This window comes from Canis lupus, chromosome 7 (assembly GCF_003254725.2).
Source record: "Canis lupus dingo isolate Sandy chromosome 7, ASM325472v2, whole genome shotgun sequence".
NCBI lineage: Eukaryota > Metazoa > Chordata > Mammalia > Carnivora > Canidae > Canis > Canis lupus.
Window position 1 is genome coordinate 56,165,677 of NC_064249.1, and position 27,569 is coordinate 56,193,245.

The 27,569-nt window shown below is 37.2% G+C and overlaps 1 protein-coding gene and 1 non-coding gene across 11 annotated transcripts in view; both read left to right on the forward strand.

Annotated features, from left to right (window-relative positions):
* CCDC178 (coiled-coil domain containing 178) overlaps window positions 1–27,569 on the forward strand; it is a 426,023-nt gene that overhangs the window by 67,138 nt on the left and 331,316 nt on the right. For all 10 annotated transcript variants that reach the window (XR_007412090.1, XR_007412089.1, XM_025429202.3 and 7 more), the window contains 3 exons: window positions 3,979–4,058; window positions 6,554–6,754; window positions 10,833–11,053. Coding sequence is in view for 8 of the 10 variants with exons in the window: in XM_025429202.3 (XP_025284987.1) it covers window positions 3,979–4,058; window positions 6,554–6,754; window positions 10,833–11,053 (502 nt within the window). In the remaining 2 variants the exon portion in view is untranslated. The remainder of the gene's footprint in view (window positions 1–3,978; window positions 4,059–6,553; window positions 6,755–10,832; window positions 11,054–27,569) is intronic.
* On the forward strand, window positions 1,152–1,258 carry LOC112649027 (U6 spliceosomal RNA). The gene has a single exon (XR_003129446.1). It is a non-coding gene; the product is annotated as a U6 spliceosomal RNA (small nuclear RNA).

A 27,569-nucleotide genomic window follows, 5' to 3' on the forward strand; every position in this document is an offset into this window, starting at 1 on the left:
AATTCTGTAAAACAAAAACATCAACATAAATCCAATAAGGAAACTAAATACATTAGAAAAAAATCAATTAACCACAAAAGAAGGCAATTATGGAGAAATTAAAGAATGAAAAATATTTAAGAATTGTAGAAAACAAATAGCAAATGACAGAAATAGGTCCTTTCTTAATAGTAATTGCTTTTCATGAAAATTGATTAAATTTTACTGTTAAACGAGAGTGATAGAATGGATAAAAATACATGCTTCAATTATATGCTGCCTATAAGAGACTCACTTGAGATCCAGAGACACAGTATGTTGGAAGTAAAACAAAAAAGTAACACTTTTCAATTCATTCTATGAGGCCAGCATTATCTTCATACTAGAACCAGATAAAGACATGACAAAAAGAAATGTAGACCAATGGCTTTATGAATATAGATGCAAAAACTTTAATGAAGTACTAGCAACCTCAACCCAGTAAATATTAATAGAATTATATATCATGACCAAGTGAGATTTCTCCTAGGTGTGTAAGGGTAGTTCAAAATACAAAAAAATAATGTATAATATAGCCACAGTAATAAAATGAAGGGGGGGGAAATCCATGTGAACATCTCAAAAAAACAGATTGGAAAGCTGATAAGGGGCATTTATGAAAAACCTTCAACTGAAATTATACTTAATGGCGAAGACCAAAAGTTTTCAACCTAAGATCAGGAACAACACAAAGTTGCTTACTCTTCTCACTTTTATTCAACATTGGAAACCTCATACATTGCTAGTGGGAATGTAAAATGGTTTAGCCACTTTGAAAAAAGTTTGGTGGTTCCTCAAAAAGTTAATCCTAGAATTACCATATGACAAAGCAATTCCACTCTGAAGTATGTACAGAAAAGATTTCAAAATAGGTGTTCAGACAAATCTTATATACAAATGTTCATATCATCAGGATTCATAGTAGCCAAAAGGTAGAAATAACCTTAAATTTTTCAGCTATCCAATGGAATATTATTCAACCATAAAAAGTAATTTTGATACATGCTGCAACATGGATAGACTTCTAAACTAGCATACTAATTTAAAGAAACCAGATACAAAAAGTTACCTATTGTATGATTCAATTTATATGAAATATCTATAACAGGTAAATTCATAGAGATGGGAGGCTAGTACTCACTTCAGCAGCACATATACTAAAATTAGAATGATACAGAGAAGATTAGCATGGCCCCTATGCAAAGATGACATGCAAATTCATGAAGTGTTCCATATTTGAAATAAAATAAATGAGGCTATTCTTCTTAAGTGATAAAAATGTTTTGGTGCTAGATGAGGATGATAATTGCACAATATTGAGTGTAGTAAATGCCATTGAAGTTTACACTTCCAAATGGTTAATTTTATGTTATGTGACTTTTGCTGCAATCAAAATATATGTAAGAATTAAAACAATTTTGCTGGCCCAAAAATGAACACAAATTTAGAATAAAAGACACAAAAATAGATTCAATTATGTGTAATAATTTAATATATCATGTAATTGGTGTTACAAGCCAGTAGGGAGAACATTATTTGCTGGGACAATTATTTTTCTATCTTTACTTTTATTATTATTTTTTATTATTTTAAGAGGTAGAATTTAGTGATTCATCAGTTGCATATAACACCCAGTGCTCATTGCATCAAGTGCCCTCCCTAATTCCCATCACCCAATTATACCTTTACACACTCCCCCTCTAAAAACCCACATGCATGTATTTATTTATTTATTTATTTATTTATTTATTTATTTATTTATTTATTTTACTTTTTTTGTGGTGTGAATGTTTTATTTATTTTTAATTAAATTTTTTAGTATAGTTTGCACGTATTGTTACATTAGTTTCAGGTGTATAGCATACTGATGACTCAACATTTTTAAAAAAAATTTCAAATGAAAAAATACACTAGATTATTTAACAAAAATATTTAAAAATAAAATTAAAATAAGGAGAAAAATATAATGAATATTTCCATGACCACATAATAAACAGGCTTTCTTAAATAAATTGTGGAGCTACAATGAGACAAATAATATGCAACCATCAGAAATATTAAACTGTAGTCAAATATACTGGAAACAATGTCATGTACTAAAGCAGCATACAATATTTTATGACTGTAATTTTATAAAAATTGAAATATCATAAGAATGTTATGTTGTTATATCTAAAATAAATGAATTATGGATTATATTATATTAATGTTTTTGGTCTGTTTAAAATTCCTTTAATTTGTAATACTTTAATAAGAAAAATAATAAGTTAATAAAAATAACACTCTCTGCTTTGTTGTTGATACTATTGTTCCTGTAACTTTTATCAGAGGAAAATACTTCTTTTTAAATATAATGAAAGGTTTACCTAGAAAAATTATTTATAAAAAAATTTTTTGAAGATATTTATTTGAGAGAGCATGCAATGCAAGAAAGAGTGTGCATGAGCTGTGGGAAAAGGGAGAGGGAGAGCAGGGAGCCTGATGCAGGGCTGGATCCCAGGACCCTGAGATTAAGACCTCGTCCTAAGGCAGACATTTAACCAACTGTGAAAGACTCAGGTGCCCTAGAAAAATTCTTTAGAAAAGAAAGAACATTTTAATTTAGATATTTGCTAAAACCTTATTAATTTCAAATCTGAAGAATCATTTTTGGTCCTTGTAATTTATATGGGACCCCAGAAACTGGTAAACTGAAGTTAGAGAAATACCTCTTAAATTATTTGCAATATTTACCCCCTTTTCCAATTCTTTTTTTTTTAAATATTTTATTTATTCATGAGAGACACAGACACACAGAGAGAGACAGAGACACAGGAAGAGGGAGAAGCAGGCTCCATGCAGGGAGCCCGACATGGGACTCAATCCCAGACCCCAGGATCACACCCTGGGCTGATGGCGGCACTAAACTGCTGAGCCACGCAGGCTGTCCATTTTTTTTTAACTGCTTTAATATCCCCTACAATATTTTCAGGGCATTCATGTCATAAATTTCTATAAATTTACCATAAGGTATAAAGCCCATTATGATCAGGGAAATACAAATCAAAACCACAATGAGATACCACCTCACACCAGTGAGAATGGTGATAATTAACAAGACAGGAAACAATAAATGTTGGAGAGGATGTGGAGAAAGGGGAACCCTCTTGCACTGTTGGTGGGAATGTGAACTGGTGCAGCCACTCTGGAAAACTGTGTGGAGGTTCCTCAAAATGTTAAAAATAGAACTATCCTAAGACCCAGCAATTGAACTGCTGGGGATTTACCCCAAAGATACAGATGCCATGAAACGCCGGAACACCTGCACCCCAATGTTCATAGCAGCAATGTCCACAATAGCCAAACTGTGGAAGGAGCCTCGGTGTCCATGGAAAGATGAATGGATAAAGAAGATGTGGTCTATGTATACAATGGAATCTTACTCAGCCATTAGAAACAACAGATACCCACCATTTGCTTTGATGTGGATGGAACTGGAGGGTATTATGCTGAGTGAAATAAGTCAATTGGAGAAGGACAAACATTATATGTTCTCATTCATTTGGGGAATATAAAAAATAGTGAAAGGGAATAAAGGGGAAAGGAGTGAAAATATCAGTGAGGGAGACAGAACATGAGAGACTCCTAACTCTGGGAAATGAACAAGGGGAAGTGGAAAGGGAGGTGGGCAGGAGGATGGGGTGACTGGCTGACGGGCACTGAGGGGGGCACCTGACGGGATGAGTGCTGGGTGTTATGCTATATGTTGGCAAATTGAACTCCAATAAAAAAATAAAAAGCCCATTATGTATTAGAATTTTGCTCTATTACTCTTATATGGTAGCATTAGCATGTATGGTAAGTTTCACTACAAACATTTCAAGTTTAATGTTAAAGAAGCACCTAAAATTTGTTTTACTAACTTTAAACTTTAAGTCCAGCAGTTATTTCTTAATTGATTATTTCTTTCCCTTTACACAGGAGCAGAACTTCTACACAAGACCAGAAGCAAGATTGGAGTGTTGCTACACCAGTGAAAGAGGTTAAACCAGAAGAGAGAGGTAAAGTTGTTCCTTATACTTAAATAAGTGAAATTATATTTTAAAGCTCATTGACTTTCATTTAACATATTTTTAATTTTCACAATACTCATTTTAAGAGTTTTATAATTCTTGTGAGTATCTAATAGAGGAAAGTCTTCTATATCATTTAACAACAAAATTCAGTGAATACGTATTATACCATATACTGATCTAGGTCCTGAAGTTGTAGTGATCCCTGACCACCTCTCAAGAAGCTAAACGTAATTCAGTGCTATCTAGTAGAATGTACTGAAATAATCAAAGTATTCTCTATTTCCACTATCCAGTAGAGTCGCTATCAGCCACATACAGTAGCTGCTTGAAATGTAGCTAAGAGGACTTAGAATTTAATTTTTCAATTTAATTTTAACATGTTAAATGTAAATAGTCACATAAGATTCATGGCTGCCATATTGGACATTAAGGCTCTACTGTATGTATATTTATTAATATATATATTATAATATTTATATGTATAAGTTAAGAGTAATATCTTGTCATAATTTACAAAATGTCCAATATGTATATTGTAATAAACTTTGAATTAAAATTACTTCAACATATTTGAATATATTATTAATATTATATTAAACACATCTTCCTTCCCTCACCGCAAAAATTTGTTAAACATCTTCCATGAGAGATAACTAATGAATTCAGGACTATTAAACGTACTAAAATTTTGTTCTTCAAAGCTGTATCTTATAGTGAGGCTCTGTTTTTACTGTTTACTTCTCACTATTTGTATCTACACTGAAGAAAAATCCTCATTCATTACTTATTTTTTCACATGACAAATGCTAGGAGAAGATTAATATGTTAATGGCTACAATAACAGTTAAATTAACTACAATTATGTTTATTGTAAACTCATATATTTGGTCCCAAAGTACAAGACAGTATCCAGTTGAGGAAGATTTATTGTAATTAAGTGTTTGTACTAAAAAAAAATTGCAGGTGGTTACCTACCTACTCAGTATGAAACAGTAAGACTAATTGATAATGGTATTCTAGAAAAAAATTGAGAGATTAAATACAACGAACTGGAGGCATCTTAGGTCATAAACACAGCATTTATTTTAGAATGCTCTCATAGAAACACTACAAAAGATAACAAAAGATAACTCATACAAACATTATAGACATTTTTGGTAAGAATTATATCACATCAGAAGTGATTTAAGTGGCATTAACTTCATTAAACATTTCAGGCTGAAATCTTTTTATAGAAATTGAATAGATCATAAGTTGGTTGGGGAATAACAGTGTTCACTGTGTATGTTACTATGAAAAAAAAAACCAGACAATTAAGGGTATAGGGTGTCCAGGATGTGGTAGAACATGAAAAAAGAAGACAATAAACCAAATAAATAGAGTCTAAATAAAGGGCCAGTCCATAAAGAGATAGTTTTTATACATTACAAGAAGAATTCTTGTTTCTGTTTCTGAAGAATTCTTTTCAGGCAGCATGCTGAATTTCTGTGATAGGCCTGCTAGGTTAGAAGTAGAAGCTATGTGACTGAGCTTGCACTTATAACCCATATATAATGTTATCTTCTAGCAGAAAATTATTGCTTTGTCCAAAGTAAAACAAAACAAAACAGAGGTCTATTAGTTGTCTTTTTTCTTGAACCAGTTTTACTGTTTTTCCTTAGCCTTAGCTCTTTGAGGCTTTGACTTTCTTGACACTTTGTGTTTGTTTATGCCTTCTTGTCACGTTACGTTTTGGCAAAAGTCACTGTTTACAAGTATAAATCTCACCAGAGTGGAACCCATATCCATCTTCCTTAGTGATCTATCTCTAGGGAGAGAGCATATTTCCCAGAACATAACAGACCTTCTGCGCATTTCTGGTATAAACAGATGAATGAATACCCATGTTAATCAATTCGTTAACATTAAACCATATCATTTCAGAGCTATGAACCAGGGATCACAAATATCTCTCATTACAGGAGTTAATTTGTGTTGTAACTAAATAAGTGGAATTTGGAAATGATAAATTCCTAGCAGGGCTAACTAGGGATGTTATTACCTGATAAGGAATATAAAATGTCTTGTTTTCTAGGAACCATTTGAGGATTTTCGATATTTATCTCATGTAATCATTATGATTTGCTTTTGTCATAGAATGAGAGAAAACGCAAACATAATTTACAAATAAAGCTCTCTAATATAGTTTATGAAGAAAATATTTTTGAGATAAAATATACATGAAGATATTGCTTGAAATTTCTCTATTCTAATTATTTTATAAAATGTTGACTTAAAAATCTGTCTTCAAAGGTTATAATTAATGTTATGATTGTATTATAATAAAACTGTCTTTGAAAGGCTGATTCATTTTTCTAAAATTCTCTCCTTAAACATACAATTATTAAAAAAGAATAATAATACAATTAGTATATATGTTCCCACCACCTACTTTATAGGCTGAGTCACTAAAAAAATGTGATACATATTTCTACTTTAAGATGAAAAGTGTCCAGAATTAAAGCAGGAAATGGAAACATTGCTATCAGAGGCCATTCATCTCATTAAAAGTCTAGAAACTGACCGTGCAGAAGCTGAAGAAGCTTTAAAGCAACAAAAATCAAGAAAGAAAAATATTCACATGAAAATTGATTCTTGGTCAATCTGGAGACTTGAAGAAATCCCACTAGCTGTGCAAAAAGGTAATAGTAAGATTTTTTTCATATTGCCAGTTACTTTGAGAGCAGGAATAATCAATTGAAGCTCTGAAAAAGTCAACTCTGCCCATATTGTATTGCATCCAAACGAGTGCATTTTGAAAGATGTTATTAATGCTAATACTGAATTCATATATATAGCTGGGACTGCACTTAGCAAACCTGGATCTTCTGTAGTTTGTTTTTTGTTGGTAATTCCATAGCGTTCATGGTGCCCAAGGGACATTCAGACTTTTCACACATATTTCCAATGATGACTACATTATTGCAGTAGTTGAAATTTAGAAATTTAATTGATTTCTAGTTGGTATCATTGGCCATATCTTTAAATCTGGGAAAATAAAAGACTTAAAGTGATATTTTAGCAACATACATCTGCTTTTGAGAATTCAGTAGTAGGTTTTATTTGGAACTTCTGGCAGACAATAAAAGTGGAGATGTTCCCAAGAATCATGTAGGTAACAAATGTTTAAAAAGGAAACACTGTTTTTTTGACCACAGAATAAGGGACCTATCGTAAAGTATTAAACAGTCTAAAGGCATTGGATTTTTCATTCTCCAACCACTGCCTATTAAGCATGCCTGACTACTTGATTCACCTGAGGTTGAAACTCTTTTATAAATAAATTTTATATCAGTTAAAAATTTTAATTTAGGATTCATATGCTTTATAAGTGGGTTATATTAAGGTGCTCATAAACCTGTCATTTAAACTAAGACACTTTTGAGAGGAAAAAGGAGGCTATTAATTATTACTCTGAAACATTAAAGAATGTATCAAACTGAACACCTACATTTACTTTAGTTTACGTCTTCTAAAACTATAGTTTCCAAAGTAAGTTGTATACAATTTAAGGAGTTGCAAGAAAAGACTAGAACTTTTATTTATATTTTAAATTTTATTCTTTTTTGTTTTCTTTCTTGATTATTTGGGTTTAATTTTGCTTTCACTGAACCTGACAAAATACAGTTATCCAGCAGTTCCTTGATTATGTTATTTTAATACAATAAATTAAATGAATGCAATGAATTTAATGACTGTTTATTCCTTTTAAAGTAATACTGAGCTCACAGATTGAACTCACCAATTGTTCACTACCTCCTAGAGCAGAACTCAAGAAGCAGTAAATTGCCCAGAGGCTAGACTGGATGAATTTTATTCAGCCTTGTCTGTGCTCTTTTTTGCCCTTTACTAAAGAGTTAATTCTATAAATTATGCAAAAAGTGCTCAAAACTCAAGTAAGAGTAGACCTTTTTCTACCCACACATAAAGTATGCATTTTACAAAACATTTCATGTTCACAAAGTTTTTGAATAGAATTTATGCTGTTTATACTGTACTAATACCATAGCATAGGTATGTAATTTATAAATTCATACTTACATACAAATTAGTGTTTTAGAGGCAGCCAAAGGTACAAAAGGATCAGGATAGGCATCCTGAGAAATTCTGGAACCCAGATTTTGAGCAGATTCACATTCACATCTACAAGGAGTTATCTGCAATTTTTTAAAAAAGATTTATTTATTTAGAGAGTGAGAGCACAGAAGGGGCAGAGGCAGAGGAAAAGAGAATCTTAGGTGGACTCCATGCTAAATGTGGAGCCCAAGGCAAAGCTTGATCTCAACAATCCTAAGACCACGATCTGAGCCAGAACCAAAAGTCAGATACTTAAGAGACTGTGCCACCCAGATGCCCCTACAATTTTTTAAAATGTTTGGGAAGCCCTTGTCGGTAGTAGTAGAAGAGTCAGTGGTAGCTGGTTTTAATTAACATATTACTGATAAATTTCTACATAATTTCATATGGCCTTTATAAGAGTAGATGCTGTTGTTTGTGGTTTATATGAAGTTCTACTTAAGGAATTACCAAAATAAAATCAAATTGAGATACATACATACACATTCTACAAGCCTTATAAATGCATTTTCAATGATGGAATACATTCTTGCCATTGTTGATAACTTATTACTTGGCTATCTTTTACTTAAAGATCTCCTTAAAGATCTTTAAAAAACTATTGAAGATCTACTTAAAAAACTGAAATTATGTTCATCTATTTTATTTAAATAGCTAAAACATGTAATGAAATTTAAATTCATTATTTACTGTATAGTTTTTAGATGCCTTCTGTTTGTAAAATATTCCTGAAAAGTAATGTACTTTCAGGAATATATTGCCTTTATATTGATATATCTAAGATATAATTTCTAAATTTTATACTTTTTTTTTACAGATTACAGAATTATATATTCTTATAGATTTTAGATTCTCAAAGTCTCTAGCTTTGTGACAGGAAAAACTTTCAATTTCCTTAACCTTTACATTAAGTATGATGTTTATAGAATTTTTGATAATTTTTACAAAAAAAACCCTTATAACTTACTAAATATTGAGGAAATTCAATTTTGTCTAGATATCTGTGGTTACTCCTCCCTATCCTTTCATCGCCCTAACCAGCCCACTAACACTTGTATCTTTTGTTTCGTGGTTCATGAAGCTGATTCATAATGGACTACATCAAAGATATCTTTTGTACTTTTCTTCCTACTGGTTCAACCAATGGGCAAGAGACCACGGGAGATAATAGAGAAGGGAGAGGATGGGGTTTTATACATCTGACTACCTTCCTTTCTGCTTGGTCACATCCTCCTCCTCCACAGAATGATAGGCACTGGTACCCAATATGCAGCCAATAATCTAGCAAATGTCTTTTTATTTTCCTATCCAAAAAGATCATCAGAAATAAGGTTTTCATCAGAAATTGGGTGTTGTGTGAACTTACAAATTTAAAATTCAATATGCAAAGCTGTGTTTCCTTACAAAATAAAAAAGTATGTATATTTATCATACTCAAGCAATGTCTGGAGGCACAAAGAAACTAACGACTCAGATTTCCCTGGTACTCTCATTGTACCTGCTTCTGTCTTTAATTTATTTTATTTTATTTTATTTTATTTTATTTTATTTTATTTTATTTTATTTATTTTTTATTTTTTATTTATTTTATTTTATTTTATTTTATTTTATTTTATTTTATTTTATTTTATTATTTTTTTTACCTGCTTCTTTAGATTCTCTGTCTTTCCCTTAACCCACATTTAGAGCTCTATGGGTACTTCCCTATGACTGATTACCAAAGGAAAGAAAAAAAATATCACAGACCAGTTTATGTATGGATTGAATGGTATGTTCACATAATTTGGACAGCTGTTTATTACAATCTCAATTTGCAAAGGGTAAATACAGATTACCTTGTAGGAGAAATGTCCTGTGATACAAAAGGGAAGTAGCAAAAAAATGGCATAATGGGAGTTGGAAAGACATGAATGTGAAGACTGGTGAAAGGAGGTCTGGTATTCTGGGAATAGACCATTCAGAAAGAATGGAGTATGAAGATAATTGTGTCCCATAGAGAAGCTCACAAGAGTGTTTCTAGTGTGGAAGATCTCAGTAATAGCATAATGTTAAATATCCTAATTTTGTTCTGCATTGTTTAGTCATATGAATTAATGTTATTACTACAATAATGCTTCATAACAAATCACCTTGGAACTCAGTGGCTTACAACAATAAGCATTTTTAAATATAAGCTACCCATTTGTAATGATTTTCAGTTGATATTTTTGTGTTTTGATACATAATTTTATCAACAGAGAATAGTACTTATTTTTTCCATTTCCTTTCTGACATTTATAATTCCTACCGCATCATTTTACTTCTAGATGATTTTAGAAGGCCTCTACTCTTGCGGTTTTTCCTCATTTTGTAATTTATAGAGTGGTTATACATAACCCAGTATATACATGGGTTGTAACAGGCAGGGTTTGTACTAAAACAATTATTAGTTTATAGAATGTATATTTTAATCCCTTTGCTAATAAATGAAGAAAGCAATATATTTTATAATGCAATATTAAAATAACATTAAATTTAGTAAGCTTCACAGATAAGTAATTTCTGGATCTAAAGTATTTCATATTTTTCTATTATCAAATAAAGATTTATTTCTGGAGCTTTTGTTTTAAAATCAGATTTTTTTTCTTATTATTGTATGTCTAGAACACGAGGCTTATTTGAGAGATATTATAGAATTACGATGGCATCTTGAAGATAAAGCTTATCAACTAAAACATTTTGAGGAACAAAAGACAAAATTAGAAGAAGCTAATGCAAAACTTCAAGCAGACATAGACTACATGAATAAACATGGTCCTCTAATTAACTCAAAGCACAACAAAGAACTTGAAACTCTCAAAGAATTTTATACGAAAAAATTTGAGGTAAATGGATAAATGAATGGATATGCATTTTATAGATTGTTATGTAGTTTAAAAAATAATACAGCTATGAGAAATTAACATCTTTAAATGTTTCATTTTCATTGAAAATGGACCTTCTATTTATTTCCTAAAGGAACTATTAAACTACACATAATACAGTCAGTTGATAATCATTTAAATTTTGTCATCATCCCTTTTATACTTAGGAGTATTAGTAATATTTAGTCAACGTTTTAGAGATTTAAAACAACATGGTAATTTTTGAAGTTGTAAATCGAACTGGGGAGAATGCAAGTAATATATTAGTCACTTTCATGATAATAAAGTGGAAAATCTTTTTAATGGTTAATTAACATTAACTCTCCTTTTTTTTTTTATATTCATTTTTTTTTATTGGTGTTCAATTTACTAACATACAGTATAACACCCAGTGCCCGTCACCCATTCACTCCCACCCCCCGCCCTCCTCCCCTTCTACCACCCCTAGTTCGTTTCCCAGAGTTAGCAGTCTTTACGTTCTGTCTCCCTTTCTGATATTTCCCACACATTTCTTCTCCCTTCCCTTATTTTCCCTTTCACTATTATTTATATTCCCCAAATGAATGAGAACATATAATGTTTGTCCTTCTCCGACTGACTTACTTCACTCAGCATAATACCCTCCAGTTCCATCCACGTTGAAGCAAATGGTGGGTATTTGTCATTTCTAATAGCTGAGTAATATTCCATTGTATACATAAACCACATCTTCTTTATCCATTCATCTTTTGTTGGACACCGAGGCTCCTTCCACAGTTTGGCTATAGTGGCCATTGCTGCTAGAAACATCGGGGTGCAGGTGTCCCGGCGTTTCATTGCATTTGTATCTTTGGGGTAAATCCCCAACAGTGCAATTGCTGGGTCGTAGGGCAGGTCTATTTTTAACTGTTTGAGGAACCTCCACACAGTTTTCCAGAGTGGCTGCACCAGTTCACATTCCCACCAACAGTGTAGGAGGGTTCCCTTTTCTCCGCATCCTCTCCAACATTTGTTGTTTCCTGCCTTGTTAATTTTCCCCATTCTCACTGGTGTGAGGTGGTATCTCATTGTAGTTTTGATTTGTATTTCCCTGATGGCAAGTGATGCAGAGCATTTTCTCATATGCATGTTGGCCATGTCTATGTCTTCCTCTGTGAGATTTCTGTTCATGTCTTTTGCCCATTTCATGATTGGATTGTTTGTTTCTTTGGTGTTGAGTTTAATAAGTTCTTTATAGATCTTGGAAACTAGCCCTTTATCTGATATGTCATTTGCAAATATCTTCTCCCATTCTGTAGGTTGTCTTTGAGTTTTGTTGACTGTATCCTTTGCTGTGCAAAAGCTTCTTATCTTGATGAAGTCCCAATAGTTCATTTTTGCTTTTGTTTCTTTTGCCTTTGTGGATGTATCTTGCAAGAAGTTACTATGGCCGAGTTCAAAAAGGGTGTTGCCTGTGTTCTTCTCTAGGATTTTGATGGAATCTTGTCTCACATTTAGATCTTTCGTCCATTTTGAGTTTATCTTTGTGTATGGTGAAAGAGAGTGGTCTAGTTTCATTCTTCTGCATGTGGATGTCCAATTTTCCCAGCACCATTTATTGAAGAGACTGTCTTTCTTCCAATGGATAGTCTTTCCTCCTTTATCGAATATTGGTTGCCCATAAAGTTCAGGGTCCACTTCTGGATTCTCTATTCTGTTCCACTGATCTATGTGTCTGTTTTTGTGCCAGTACCACACTGTCTTGATGACCACAGCTTTGTAGTACAACCTGAAATCTGGCATTGTGATGCCCCCAGATATGGTTTTCTTTTTTAAAATTCCCCTGGCTATTCGGGGTCTTTTCTGATTCCACACAAATCTTAAAATAATTTGTTCTAACTCTCTGAAGAAAGTCCATGGTATTTTGATAGGGATTGCATTAAACGTGTAAATTGCCCTGGGTAACATTGACATTTTCACAATATTAATTCTGCCAATCCATGAGCATGGAATATTTTTCCATCTCTTTGTGTCTTCCTCAATTTCTTTCAGAAGTGTTCTATAGTTTTGAGGGTATAGATCCTTTACATCTTTGGTGAGGTTTATTCCTAGGTATCTTATGCTTTTGGGTGCAATTGTAAATGGGATTGACTCCTTAATTTCTCTTTCTTCAGTCTCATTGTTAGTGTATAGAAATGCCACTGACTTCTGGGCATTGATTTTGTATCCTGCCATGCTACCGAATTGCTGTATGAGTTCTAGCAATCTTGGGGTGGAGACTTTTGGGTTTTCTATGTAGAGTATCATGTCATCGGCGAAGAGAGAGTTTGACTTCTTCTTTGCCAATTTGAATGCCTTTAATGTCTTTTTGTTGTCTGATTGCTGAGGCTAGGACTTCCAGTACTATGTTGAATAGCAGTGGTGAGAGTGGACATCCCTGTCTTGTTCCTGATCTTAGGGGAAAGGCTCCCAGTGCTTCCCCATTGAGAATGATATTTGCTGTGGGCTTTTCATAGATGGCTTTTAAGATGTCGAGGAATGTTCCCTCTATCCCTACACTCTGAAGAGTTTTAATCAGGAATGGATGCTGTATTTTGTCAAATGCTTTCTCTGCATCCAATGAGAGGATCATATGGTTCTTGGTTTTTCTCTTGCTGATATGATGAATCACATTGATTGTTTTACGGGTGTTGAACCAGCCTTGTGTCCCAGGGATAAATCCTACTTGGTCATGGTGAATAATTTTCTTAATGTACTGTTGGAGCCTATTGGCCAGTATCTTGTTGAGAATTTTTGCATCCATGTTCATCAGGGATATTGGTCTGTAATTCTCCTTTTTGGCGGGGTCTTTGTCTGGCTTTGGAATTAAGGTGATGCTGGCTTCATAGAACGAATTTGGAAGTACTCCATCTCTTTCTATCTTTCCAAACAGCTTTAGGAGAATAGGTATGATTTCTTCTTTAAACGTTTGATAAAATTCTCCTGGGAAGCCATCTGGCCCTGGACTCTTGTGTCTTGGGAGGTTTTTGATGACTGCTTCAATTTCCTCCCTGGTTATTGGCCTGTTCAGGTTTTCTATTTCTTCCTGTTCCAGTTTTGGTAGTTTGTGGCTTTCCAGGAATGCGTCCATTTCTTCTAGATTGCCTAATTTATTGGCGTATAGCTGTTCATAATATGTTTTTAAAATCATTTGTATTTCCTTGGTGTTGGTAGTGATCTCTCCTTTCTCATTCATGATTTTATTAATTTGAGTCTTCTCTCTCTTCTTTTTAATAAGGCTGGCTAATGGTTTATCTATCTTATTAATTCTTTCAAAGAACCAACTCCTGGTTCTGTTGATCTGTTCCACAGTTCTTCTGGTCTCGATTTCGTTGAGTTCTGCTCGAATCTTTATTAACTCCCTTCTTCTCTTGGGTGTAGGATCTATTTGCTGTTTTTTCTCTAGCTCCTTTATGTGTAAGGTTAGCTTTTGTATTTGAGTTCTTTCCAGTTTTTGAATGGATGCTTGTATTGCGATGTATTTCCCCCTTAGGACTGCTTTTGCTGCATCCCAAAGATTTTGAACGGTTGTATCTTCATTCTCATTAGTTTCCATGAATCTTTTTAATTCTTCCTTAATTTCCTGGTTGACCCTTTTATCTTTTAGCAGGATGGTCCTTAACCTCCATGTGTTTGAGGTCCTTCCAAACTTCTTGTTGTGATTTAGTTCTAATTTCAAGGCATTATGGTCCGAGAATATGCAGGGGACAATCCCAATCTTTTGGTATCGGTTCAGACCCGATTTGTGACCCAATATGTGGTCTATTCGGGAGAAAGTTCCATGTGCGCTTGAGAAGAATGTGTATTCAGTTGAGTTTGGATGTAAAGTTCTGTAGATATCTGTGAAATCCATCTGGTCCAGTGTATCATTTAAAGCTCTCGTTTCTTTGGAGATGTTTTGCTTAGAAGACCTATCGAGTATAGAAAGAGCTAGATTGAAGTCACCAAGTATAAGTGTATTATTATCTAAGTATTCCTTCACTTTGGTTAATAATTGATTTATATATTTGGCAGCTCCCACATTCGGAGCATATATATTGAGGATTGTTAAGTCCTCTTGTTGAATAGATCCTTTAAGTATGATATAGTGTCCCTCTTCATCTCTCACTACAGTCTTTGGGGTAAATTTTAGTTTATCTGATATAAGGATGGCTACCCCTGCTTTCTTTTGAGGACCATTCGAATGGTAAATGGTTCTCCAACCTTTTATTTTCAGGCTGTACGTGTCCTTCTGTCTAAAATGAGTCTCTTGTAGACAGCAAATAGATGGGTCCTGCTTTTTTATCCAGTCTGAAACCCTGCGCCTTTTGATGGGGTCATTAAGCCCGTTCACATTCAGAGTTACTATTGAGAGATATGAGTTTAGTGTCATCATGATATCTATTCAGTCTTTGTTTTTGTGGACTGTTCCACTGAACTTCTTCTTAAAGGGGAATTTTAAGAGGCCCCCTTAAAATTTCTTGCAGAGCTGGTTTGGAGGTCACATATTCTTTTAGTTGCTGCCTGTCTTGGAAGCTCTTTATCTCTCCTTCCATTTTGAATGAGAGCCTTGCTGGATAAAGTATTCTTGGTTGCATGTTCTTCTCCTTTAGGACCCTGAATATATCCTGCCAGCCCTTTCTGGCCTGCCAGGTCTCTGTGGAGAGGTCTGCTGTTACCCTAATACTCCTCCCCATAAAAGTCAGGGATTTCTTGTCTCTTGCTGCTTTAAGGATCTTCTCCTTATCTTTGGAATTTGCAAGCTTCACAATTAAATGTCGAGGTGTTGGACGGTTTTTATTGTTTTTAGGGGGGGATCTCTCTATTTCCTGGATCTGAATGCCTGTTTCCCTTCCCAGATTAGGAAAGTTTTCAGCTAGAATTTGTTCAAATACATATTCTGGCCCTCTGTCCCTTTCGGCGCCCTCGGGAACCCCAATTAAACGTAGGTTTTTCTTCCTCAGGCTGTCGTTTATTTCCCTTAATCTATCTTCATGGTCTTTTAATTGTTTGTCTCTTTTTTCCTCAGTTTCCCTCTTTGCTATCAACTTGTCTTCTAGGTCACTCACTCGTTCTTCCACCTCGTTAACCCTCGTCGTTAGGACTTCTAGTTTGGATTGCATCTCATTCAATTGATTTTTAATTTCTGCCTGATTAGCTCTAAATTCTGCAGTCATGAAGTCTCTTGAGTCCTTTATACTTTTTTCTAGAGCCACCAGTAGCTGTATAATAGTGCTTCTGAATTGGCTTTCTGACATTGAATTGTAATCCAGATTTTGTAACTCTGTGGGAGAGAGGACTGTTTCTGATTCTTTCTTTTGAGGTGAGGTTTTCCTTCTAGTCATTTTGCTCAGTGCAGAGTGGCCAAAAGCAAGTTGTATTGGGAAAAAGAGAAAAAGAGAGGAGAGAAAGAAGGAAAGAAAAGAGAAAGAGAAAAAAAAAGGGAAGAAAAAGAAAAAAAAAAAAACGAAAAAAAAAAAAAGAAGAAGAAAAAGAAAGAAAAAGAAAGGAGAAAAAAAGGGGGTGGGGGAAGGAAACAAATCAAAAAGCAAAACAAAACAAAAACAAACAAACAAAAAAAGAACCACCGGGGAGTATCTTCTGATTCTGTGTACTTTAAGTCCCTTGGCTTCTCCTGGAAGTTGTCAGTCTAGCTGGTGTTCTGGGGGAGGGGCCTGCTGTGCTGATTTTCAGGTGTTAGCAGTTGGGGGAGCTGCTGTGCCCCCGCCTGGTGCAGGACTCAGTGGGGGTTGTTTACCCCGCTGAGGCCCCAGGAGGAACAGCCCCAGTGGCGGGGCAGCTCTGGAAACCTGGATTCAGCTCCGGCAGGAACTCCGTCTGCAGGGCCTGGAGGCTCCGGGGCGGGGCCGCTGATCTGCTCAGCTGGGGCAGGAGCGTCCTCGCTGTCCTGGGCCCTCCCGGCCTCTGCCTGTCCCGGGGGAGGCGGATCCTGGGCTGTGTCCCGGCGCCCTGTGCTCCGGAGCCTGCGCTGGTGGATTCGCGCTCCCGGGCCGCAGCCCCCTCCGCGGAGCCGCCGCCCGAGCCCCCCGAGCTGCTCCTGGAACCGCGCAGCCCCCTCCGCACGGAGCCGCCTCCTCTGCCCGAGCCCCTCCGAGCTGCTCCCGGGGCCGCGCAGCCCCCTCCGCGGAGCCGCCGCCCGAGCCCCTTCAGCTGCTCCGGTCCCGCCGGGTCCCGCCGTGCGCTGCAGCCCTTAGGGAGCTCGGCGCACTCTCCTGGGGCGCAGTTGCTGTTACTGTCCCGGGGAGCCCGAGGGCATCCCCGCCCTCCTGGGTCCTGCTCCAACTCCCTGCGAGCCCCTTTCCGCCCGGGAAGGTCGGTGCAGCTCCTGCGTCTCCGGGACGGGGCTCTCCTGTCCTGGGGACACTCGCCCCGGCCTCAGCCCGGCTCCTCGCGGGGCCCCTCCCCCTTGGAGGCCTTTGTTTCTTTACTTCTTTTTCCCCGTCTTCCTACCTTGATAGAAGCGCGAACTCTTCTCACTGTTGCATTCCAGCTGGTCTCTCTTTAAATCTCAGGCCGAATTCATAGATTTTCAGGATAATTTGAAGGTTTTCTAGGTAGTTTGGTGGAGACAGGTGATTTGGAGACCCTACTCTTCCGCCATCTTGCTCCTCCGCCCCCAACATTAACTCTCCTATTGTGGGATTGTACTATGGAAAAATAAATTATTTATACCTGCCACTAAATGAGCAAATTTATTTCATATTCTTTTTTTTATTATTTTAAAGTAAATAGACTTGTTAAATGTGTCCTGTATTTTCAACTGTTCCCTTTTCCTCCCTCACTCTCCAAACACAACCTTATCATAAAAATCTGTTTGTGCATTTTGTATATTTTAATACGTATATATGTGTGTGTATATATATATATTTAAGCACATGCATAATTTATTTTTTATTCTTCAGATAGTATCAAACATTGTATAAGTTTCTGCTATTTGTTTTTTAATCTGACATTGTTTTAGAGGTCAAGCTACTACTGTTCATTTTATTCACTGTTTTGGATTTGACACCAAAAGCAAAGATAACGAAAGCAAAAATAAATAAGTGTGGATACATCAACCTAAAAAGCTTCTGCATGACAAGAGGCACCGTTAACAAAATGCAAAGACAAAATACTGAATGAAAGAAAATTTGCAAATCATGTATCTGGTACGGGATTATATCTGAAATCAAGAACTTCATATAACTCAACACCAAAATAAGATAATATGATATAAAAAAAGGCAGAGGAGGAGGGGCAAGATGGCGGAAGAGTAGGGTCTCCAAATCACCTGTCTCCACCAAATTACCTAGAAAACCTTCAAATTATCCTGAAAAACTATGAATTCGGCCTGAGAATTAAAGAGAGAACACCTGGAATGCTACAGTGAGAAGAGTTCGCGCTTCTATCAAGGTAGGAAGACGGGGAAAAAGAAATAAAGAAACAAAAGGCATCCAAGGGGGAGGGGTCCCGCAAGGAGCCGGGCTGAGGCCGGGGCGAGTGTCCCCAGGACAGGAGAGCCCCGTCCCGGAGACGCAGGAGCTGCACCAACCTTCCCGGGCGGAAAGGGGCTCGCAGGGAGTTGGAGCAGGACCCAGGAGGGCGGGGATGCCCTCGGGCTCCCCGGGACAGTAACAGAGCAACTGCGCGCCCAGGAGAGTGCGCCGAGCTCCCTAAGGGCTGCAGTGCGCACGTTGGGACCCGGCGGGACCCGGAGCAGCTCGGAGGGGCTCGGGCAGAGGAAGAGGCTCCGTGCGGAGGGGGCTGCGCGGTTCCAGGAGCAGCTCGGAGGGCTCGGGCGGCGTCTCCGCGGAGGGGGCTGCGGGGCGGGAGCGCGAATCCAACAGCGCAGGCCCCGGAGCACAGGGCGCCGGGACACAGCCCAGGATCCGGCCTCCCCCGGGACAGGCAGAGGCCGGGAGGGCCCAGGACAGCAAGGACGCTCCTGCCCCAGCTGAGCAGATCAGCGGCCCCGCCCCGGAGCCTCCAGGCCCTGCAGACCGAGAGCTCCGGAGTTCCTGTGGGGGCTGAATCCAGGGCTCCAGAGCTGGCCCCGCCACTGGGGTTCTTCCTCCTGCGGCCTCACGGGGTAAACAACCCCCACTGAGCCCTGCACCAGGCAGGGGCACAGCAGCTCCCCCAACTGCTAACACCTGAAAATCAGCACAGCAGGCCCCTCCCCCAGAACACCAGCTAGACTGACAACTTCCAGGGGAAGCCAAGGGACTTAAAGTACACAGAATCAGAAGATACTCCCCCGTGGTTCTTTTTTTTTTTTTTTTGCTTTTTGATTTGTTTCCTTCCCCCACCCCCCTTTTTCTCCTTTCTTTTTCTTTCTCTTTTTCTTTTCTTTTTTCGTTTTTTTTTCCTTCCTTTTTTTTCTCTTTCTCTTTTCTTTCCTTCTTTCTCTCCTCTCTTTTTCTCCTTTTCCCAATAAACTTGCTTTTGGCCACTCTGCACTGAGCAAAATGACTAGAAGGAAAACCTCACCTCAAAAGAAAGAATCAGAAACAGTCCTCTCTCCCACAGAGTTACAAAATCTGGATTACAATTCAATGTCAGAAAGCCAATTCAGAAGCACTATTATACAGCTACTGGTGGCTCTAGAAAAAAGCATAAAGGACTCAAGAGACTTCATGACTGCAGAATTTAGAGCTAATCAGGCAGAAATTAAAAATCAATTGAATGAGATGCAATCCAAACTAGAAGTCCTAACGACGAGGGTTAACGAGGTGGAAGAACGAGTGAGTGACATAGAAGACAAGTTGATAGCAAAGAGGGAAACTGAGGAAAAAAGAGACAAACAACGACAGCCTGAGGAAGAAAAACCTATGTTTAATTGGTGTTCCCGAGGCTGCCAGAAGGGACAGAGGGCCAGAATATGTATTTGAACAAATTCTAGCTGAAAACTTTCCTAATCTGGGAAGGGAAACAGGCATTCAGATCCAGGAAATAGAGAGATCCCCCCTAAAATCAATAAAAACCGTTCAACACCTCGACATTTAATAGTGAAGCTTGCAAATTCCAAAGATAAAGAGAAGATCCTTAAAGCAGCAAGAGACAAGAAATCCCTGACTTTTATGGGGAGGAGTATTAGGGTAACAGCAGACCTCTCCACAGAGACCTGGCAGGCCAGAAAGGGCTGGCAGGATATATTCAGGGTCCTAAATGAGAAGAACATGCAACCAAGAATACTTTATCCAGCAAGGCTCTCATTCAAAATGGAAGGAGAGATAAAGAGCTTCCAAGACAGGCAGCAACTAAAAGAATATGTAACCTCCAAACCAGCTCTGCAAGAAATTTTAAGGGGGACTCTTAAAATTCCCCTTTAAGAAGAAGTTCAGTGGAACATTCCACAAAATCAAGGACTGAATAGTTATCATGATGACACTAAACTCATATCTCTCATTCAGTAACTCTGAATGTGAACGGGCTTAATGACCCCATCAAAAGGCGCAGGGTTTCAGACTGGATAAAAAAGCAGGACCCATCTATTTGCTGTCTACAAGAGACTCATTTTAGACAGAAGGACACCTACAGCCTGAAAATAAAAGGTTGGAGAACCATTTACCATTCGAATGGTCCTCAAATGAAAGCAGGGGTAGCCATCCTTATATCAGATAAACTAAAATTTACCCCGATGACTGTAGTGAGAGATGAAGAGGGACACTATATCATACTTAAAGGATCTATTCAACAAGAGGACTTAACAATCCTCAATATATATGTCCCGAATGTGGGAGCTGCCAAATATATAAATCAGTTATTAACCAAAGTGAAGAAATACTTAGATAATAATACACTTATACTTGGTGACTTCAATCTAGCTCTTTCTGTACTCGATAGGTCTTCTAAGCACAACATCTCCAAAGAAACAAGAGCTTTAAATGATACACTGGACCAGATGGATTTCACAGATATCTACAGAACTTTACATCCAAACTCAACTGAATACACATTCTTCTCAAGTGCACATGGAACTTACTCCAGAATAGACCACATATTGGGTCACAAATCGGGTCTGAAACGATACCAAAAGATTGGGATTGTCCCCTGCATATTCTCAGACCATAAGGCCTTGAAATTAGAACTAAATCACAACAAGAAGTTTGGAAGGACCTCAAACACGTGGAGGTTAAGGATCATCCTGCTAAAAGATGAAAGGGTCAACCAGGAAATTAAGGAAGAATTAAAAAGATTCGTGGAAACTAATGAGAATGAAGATACAACCGTTCAAAATCTTTGGGATGCAGCAAAAGCAGTCCTAAGGGGGAAATTAGCATCCATTCAAAAACTGGAAAGAACTCAAATACAAAAGCTAACCTTACACATAAAGGAGCTAGAGAAAAAACAGCAAATAGATCCTACACCCAAGAGAAGAAGGGAGTTAATAAAGATTCGAGCAGAACTCAACGAAATCGAGACCAGAAGAACTGTGGAACAGATCAACAGAACCAGGAGTTGGTTCTTTGAAAGAATTAACAAGATAGATAAACCATTAGCCAGCCTTATTAAAAAGAAGAGAGAGAAGACTCAAATTAATAAAATCATGAATGAGAAAGGAGAGATCACTACCAACACCAAGGAAATACAAATGATTTTAAAAACATATTATGAACAGCTATACGCCAATAAATTAGGCAATCTAGGAGAAATGGATGCATTCCTGGAAAGCCACAAACTACCAAAACTGGAACAGGAAGAAATAGAAAACCTTAACAGGCCAATAACCAGGGAGGAAATTGAAGCAGTCATCAAAAACCTCCCAAGACACAAGAGTCCAGGGCCAGATGGCTTCCCAGGGGAATTTTATCAAACGTTTAAAGAAGAAACCATACCTATTCTCCTAAAGCTGTTTGGAAAGATAGAAAGAGATGGAGTACTTCCAAATTCGTTCTATGAGGCCAGCATCACCTTAATTCCAAAACCAGACAAAGACCCCGCCAAAAAGGAGAATTACAGACCAATATCCCTGATGAACATGGATGCAAAATTTCTCAACAAGATACTAGCCAATAGGATCCAACAGTACATTAAGAAAATTATTCACCATGACCAAGTAGGATTTATCCCCGGGACACAAGGCTGCTTCAACACCCGTAAAACAATCAATGTGATTCATCATATCAGCAACAGAAAAACCAAGAACCATAGGATCCTCTCATTAGATGCAGAGAAAGCATTTGACAAAATACAGCATCCATTTCTGATCAAAACTCTTCAGAGTGTAGGGATAGAGGGAACATTCCTCGACATCTTAAAAGCCATCTATGAAAAGCCCACAGCAAATATCATTCTCAATGGGAAGCACTGGGAGCCTTTCCCCTAAGATCAGGAACAAGACAGCGATGTCCACTCTCACCACTGCTGTTCAACATAGTACTGGAAGTCCTAGCCTCAGCAATCAGACAACAAAAAGACATTAAAGGCATTCAAATTGGCAAAGAAGGGATCCCTGGGTGGCGCAGCAGTTTTGCGCCTGCCTTTGGCCCAGGGCGTGATCCTGGAGACCTGGGATCGAATCCCACATCAGGCTCCCGGTGCATGGAGCCTGCTTCTCCCTCTGCCTGTGTCTCTGCCTCTCTCTCTCTCTCTCTGTGTGACTGTCATAAATAAATAAAAAAAAATCAAATTGGCAAAGAAGAAGTCAAACTCTCCGTCTTTGCCGATGACATGATACTCTACATGGAAAACCCAAAAGCCTCCACCCCAAGATTGCTAGAACTCATACAGCAATTCGGTAGCGTGGCAGGATACAAAATCAATGCCCAGAAATCAGTGGCATTTCTATACACTAACAATGAGACTGAAGAAAGAGAAATTAAGGAGTCAATCCCATTTACAATTGCACCCAAAAGCATAAGATACCTAGGAATACACTTAACCAAAGATGTAAAGGATCTATACCCTCAAAACTATAGAACACTTCTGAAAGGAATTGAGGAAGACACAAAGAGATGGAAAAATATTCCATGCTCATGGATTGGCAGAATTAATATTGTGAAAATGTCAATGTTACCCAGGGCAATATACACGTTTAATGCAATCCCTATCAAAATACCATGGACTTTCTTCAGAGAGTTAGAACAAATTATTTTAAGATTTGTGTGGAATCAGAAAAGACCCCGAATAGCCAGGGGAATTTTAAAAAAGAAAACCATATCTGGGGGCATCACAATGCCAGATTTCAGGTTGTACTACAAAGCTGTGGTCATCAAGACAGTGTGGTACTGGCACAAAAACAGACACATAGATCAGTGGAACAGAATAGAGAATCCAGAAGTGGACCCTGAACTTTATGGGCAACTAATATTCGATAAAGGAGGAAAGACTATCCATTGGAAGAAAGACAGTCTCTTCAATAAATGGTGCTGGGAAAATTGGACATCCACATGCAGAAGAATGAAACTAGACCACTCTCTTTCACCATACACAAAGATAAACTCAAAATGGATGAAAGATCTAAATGTGAGACAAGATTCCATCAAAATCCTAGAGAAGAACACAGGCAACACCCTTTTTGAACTCGGCCACAGTAACTTCTTGCAAGTACATCCACGAAGGCAAAAGAAACAAAAGCAAGAATGAACTATTGGGACTTCATCAAGGTAAGAAGCTTTTGCACAGCAAAGGATACAGTCAACAAAACTAAAAGACAACCTACAGAATGGGAGAAGATATTTGCAAATGACAGATCAGATAAAGGGCTAGTTTCCAAGATCTATAAAGAACTTATTAAACTCAACACCAAAGAAACAAACAATCCAATCATGAAATGGGCAAAAGACATGAACAGAAATCTCACAGGGGAAGACATAGACATGGCCAACATGCATATGAGAAAATGCTCTGCATCACTTGCCATCAGGGAAATACAAATTAAAACCACAATGAGATACCACCTCACACCGAAACGCCAGGACACCTGCACCCCGATGTTTATAGCAGCAATGTCCACAATAGCCAAACTGTGGAAAGATCCTTGGTGTCCAACAAAAGATGAATGGATAAAGATGTGGTTTATGTATACAATGGAATATTACTCAGCTATTAGAAACGACAAATACCCACCATTTGCTTCAATGTGGATGGAACTGGAGGGTATTATGCTGACTGAAGTAAGTCAGTCGGAGAAGGACAAACATTATATGTTCTCATTCATTTGGGGAATATAAATAATAGTGAAAGGGAATATAAGGGAAGGGAGAAGAAATGTGTGGGAAATATCAGAAAGGGAGACAGAACGTAATGACTGCTAACTCTGGGAAACGAACTAGGGGTGGTAGAAGGGGAGGAGGGCGGGGGGTGGGAGTGAATGGGTGACGGCACTGGGGGTTATTCTGTATGTTAGTAAATTGAACACCAATAAAAAATAAATTAAAAAAAAGGCAGAAAATCTGAATAGATATTTTTCCAAAGAAAACATACAGATAACCAGCAAGTACATGAGAAGATTCTCATCACTAATCATCAGGAAAATACAAATCAAAACCACAGTAAGAGATCATCTAATACTTGTCAGAATGGCTAATAAATAAAACAAAAGCTAAAAGTAGCTAAAATCAAAAAGACAAGAAATAACAAGTGGAGAAAAAGGAACCCTTCTATACTGTTGCTGCGAATGTAAATTGGTGCAACCACTGTGGAAAATAGTATGGAAGTTTCTCAGAAAATTAAAAATGGAACTGTTCTAGGACTCAGCAATTCCACTTCTGGGTATTTATTAGAAGAAAAAAACACAAACTTGAAAAGATGTGTGTATCCCCATGCTCACTGCTGCATTAGTCAGCAGTACCCATTATTATATACTCTATTATATACCCATTATTATATTATATACCCATTATTATTATAGTAGCCATTATTGGCTGCATATTGGGTACCAGTGCTAGTACCATAGCCAAGATACTGAAACAACCTAAGTGTCCATCAATGGATGAATGGATAAAGCTATGGTATACACACACAACACACACACACACACACACACACACACACACACACACAATGGTATATTACTCAGCCAAAAAGATGAAATCTTGCCATTTGCAACAACAGGGATGGACCTTGAGGGGATCATGTTAAGTGAAATAAGTCAGGCAGAGAAAGACACATATATGATCTCACTTATATGTGGAATCAAAGAAAAACAAAACAAAAAACAATTCCAGGGATACAGAGAACAGATTGGTGGTTGCCAGATGCAAGAGTTAGAGGATGAATGAAAAGGGAGTCAAAAGATACAGATTTCTGGTTATAAAATGCATAAGTCATGGGGATTTAATGTACAGCATGGTGACTATAGTTAATGTTGTATTGCATATTTGAAAGTTGCTAAGGAAATACATCTTCAAGATTCACATCACAAGAAAATAATTCTAGCTATGAGTGGCAATGTATGTTAACTAGACTTATTTTGGTGATCATTTCACAATGTATAGAAATATTGAATCATTATGTTTTATAATTGAAACTGTTATATATTGTACTTCAATAAAAATTAAAAACTTTTATGCATCAAAGGACACTATCAATATCTGATAAAGGTGAATATCCAAAATATCTAAAGAAGTTACATAACCCCAAAACAAACAAACCCCCCCCAAAAAAACCCCAAATAATATAAGATGGGCAGAGGACCTGAAAAGACATTTTTCCAAAGAAAACATACAGATGGCCAACATATACGTGAAAAGATGTTTAACATCTCTAATCAGGGAAGTATAAATCAAAACCACAATGAGATATCACCTGACACCTGTCAGAATAGCTAGAATCAAAAAGACAAAAAGTAGCAAGTTTTGGCAAAGACATGGAAAAAAAGGAACCTTTATGCACTGCTGTGGGAATGTAAGTTGGTGCAGCCACTATGGAAAACAGTATGGAGGTTCCTTAAAAAATTAAAAATAGAAATGCCATATGATCCAGTAATTTTACTACTGGGGATTTACCCAAATAAAACAAAAACACTAATTCGAAAAGATAAATGTACTCCAGTCTTATTGCAGCATTATTTACAACAGCCAAGTTATGGAAACAACCTCAATGTCCATCAATAGGTGAATGGATGAAGATGTGGTATACATATATACAGTAGAATATTAACCGTAAAATTGAGATCTTGCCATTTGTGCCAACACGGATGGATCTCTAGAGGATATGCTAAGTGAAACAAATCAGAGAAAGACAAATACTGTATGATTTCACTTATATGTGGAATCTGAAAAACAAAACAAAACAAAAAGCCAGGAATAGACTGTAAATACAGAAAACAAACTGTAGTTGCCAGAGGGGAGGGAGTGGAGGTATAGGCAAACGAATGGAGAGGAATGGGAGGTACAAGCTTCTAGTTATGGAATAAATAAGTCACTGGGAAAAAAGGTACAGCATAGTAGGGGCTCCTGGGTGGCACAGTCAGTTAAGTGTCTGACTCTTGGTTTTGGCTCAGGTGGTTATCTAAGGGTCATGAGATTGAGCCCCGTGTCAGGCTCCATGTTCAGTTCAGTCTGCTTGCTTCCTTTCCCTCTGTCCCTCCTCTGCCTCTCTCTCTCATAAATACACCCCCCCCCATTTTTTTTAAAGTACAACATAGGGAACATAGTCAATGAGATTGTATAGCATTTTATGGTTACAGATGGTAGCCACACTTGTGGTGAGCACAGCACAATGTATAGATTTGTTAATACACTATGTTGTACCCTTGAAATTAATTTAACATTGTGTGTCAGCTGTATGTATATCAGTGAAAATAAGAGAGAAGAAGGATACTATCAGAAAAGTTAAAAAAAAAAACCTTATAGAATGAGAGAAAATATTCCAGGTTATACATTTCAGAACAGTGTAGTACCTAGAATATATAAAGAACTTTTTAAATTCAGCAACTCCAGACAAATAACCTGATTAAAAATGGGCAAAAGACTTGAGTAGATATATCTCCAAAAGATGTACAAATGGGCAGGAAACATTTGAAAAGATAGATATTTAACATCATTAGTCATTGGGGAAATGCAAGCCAAAATCACAATGAGATACCCCTCACACCCATTAGGGTGGGATTAAAAATAAAACAAAATAACAAGTTTTGAGGTCTATGTGGAGAAATTGGAACTGTGGTACTTTGCTGATGGGAATGTAAAATGGTTGCAGATGCTGTAGAAAAGACTGGCATTTCCTCAGAGTTTAACACAGAATACCATATGCTCTAGCAATTATATACTCTGAGGAATTGGAAACTGATATTCAAAAAACAAAAATTGTACATAAATGTTCATAGCATTTAGCAGTGTTTATATTAGCTCAAGGTGGAAACAACCCATTGTCCGTCACCTGATTAATGATTAAACAAAATGTGATATATCTTACACCATAGAAAGAAATTTTTTTAAAATGAAATACTGTTATGTGTCACAACATAAATAAACTTTGAGGGGTTTTGCTAAATAAAGAAGCCAAATACAAAAGATCACATCCTCGAAAAAAAAAAAAAAAAGATCACTGTATG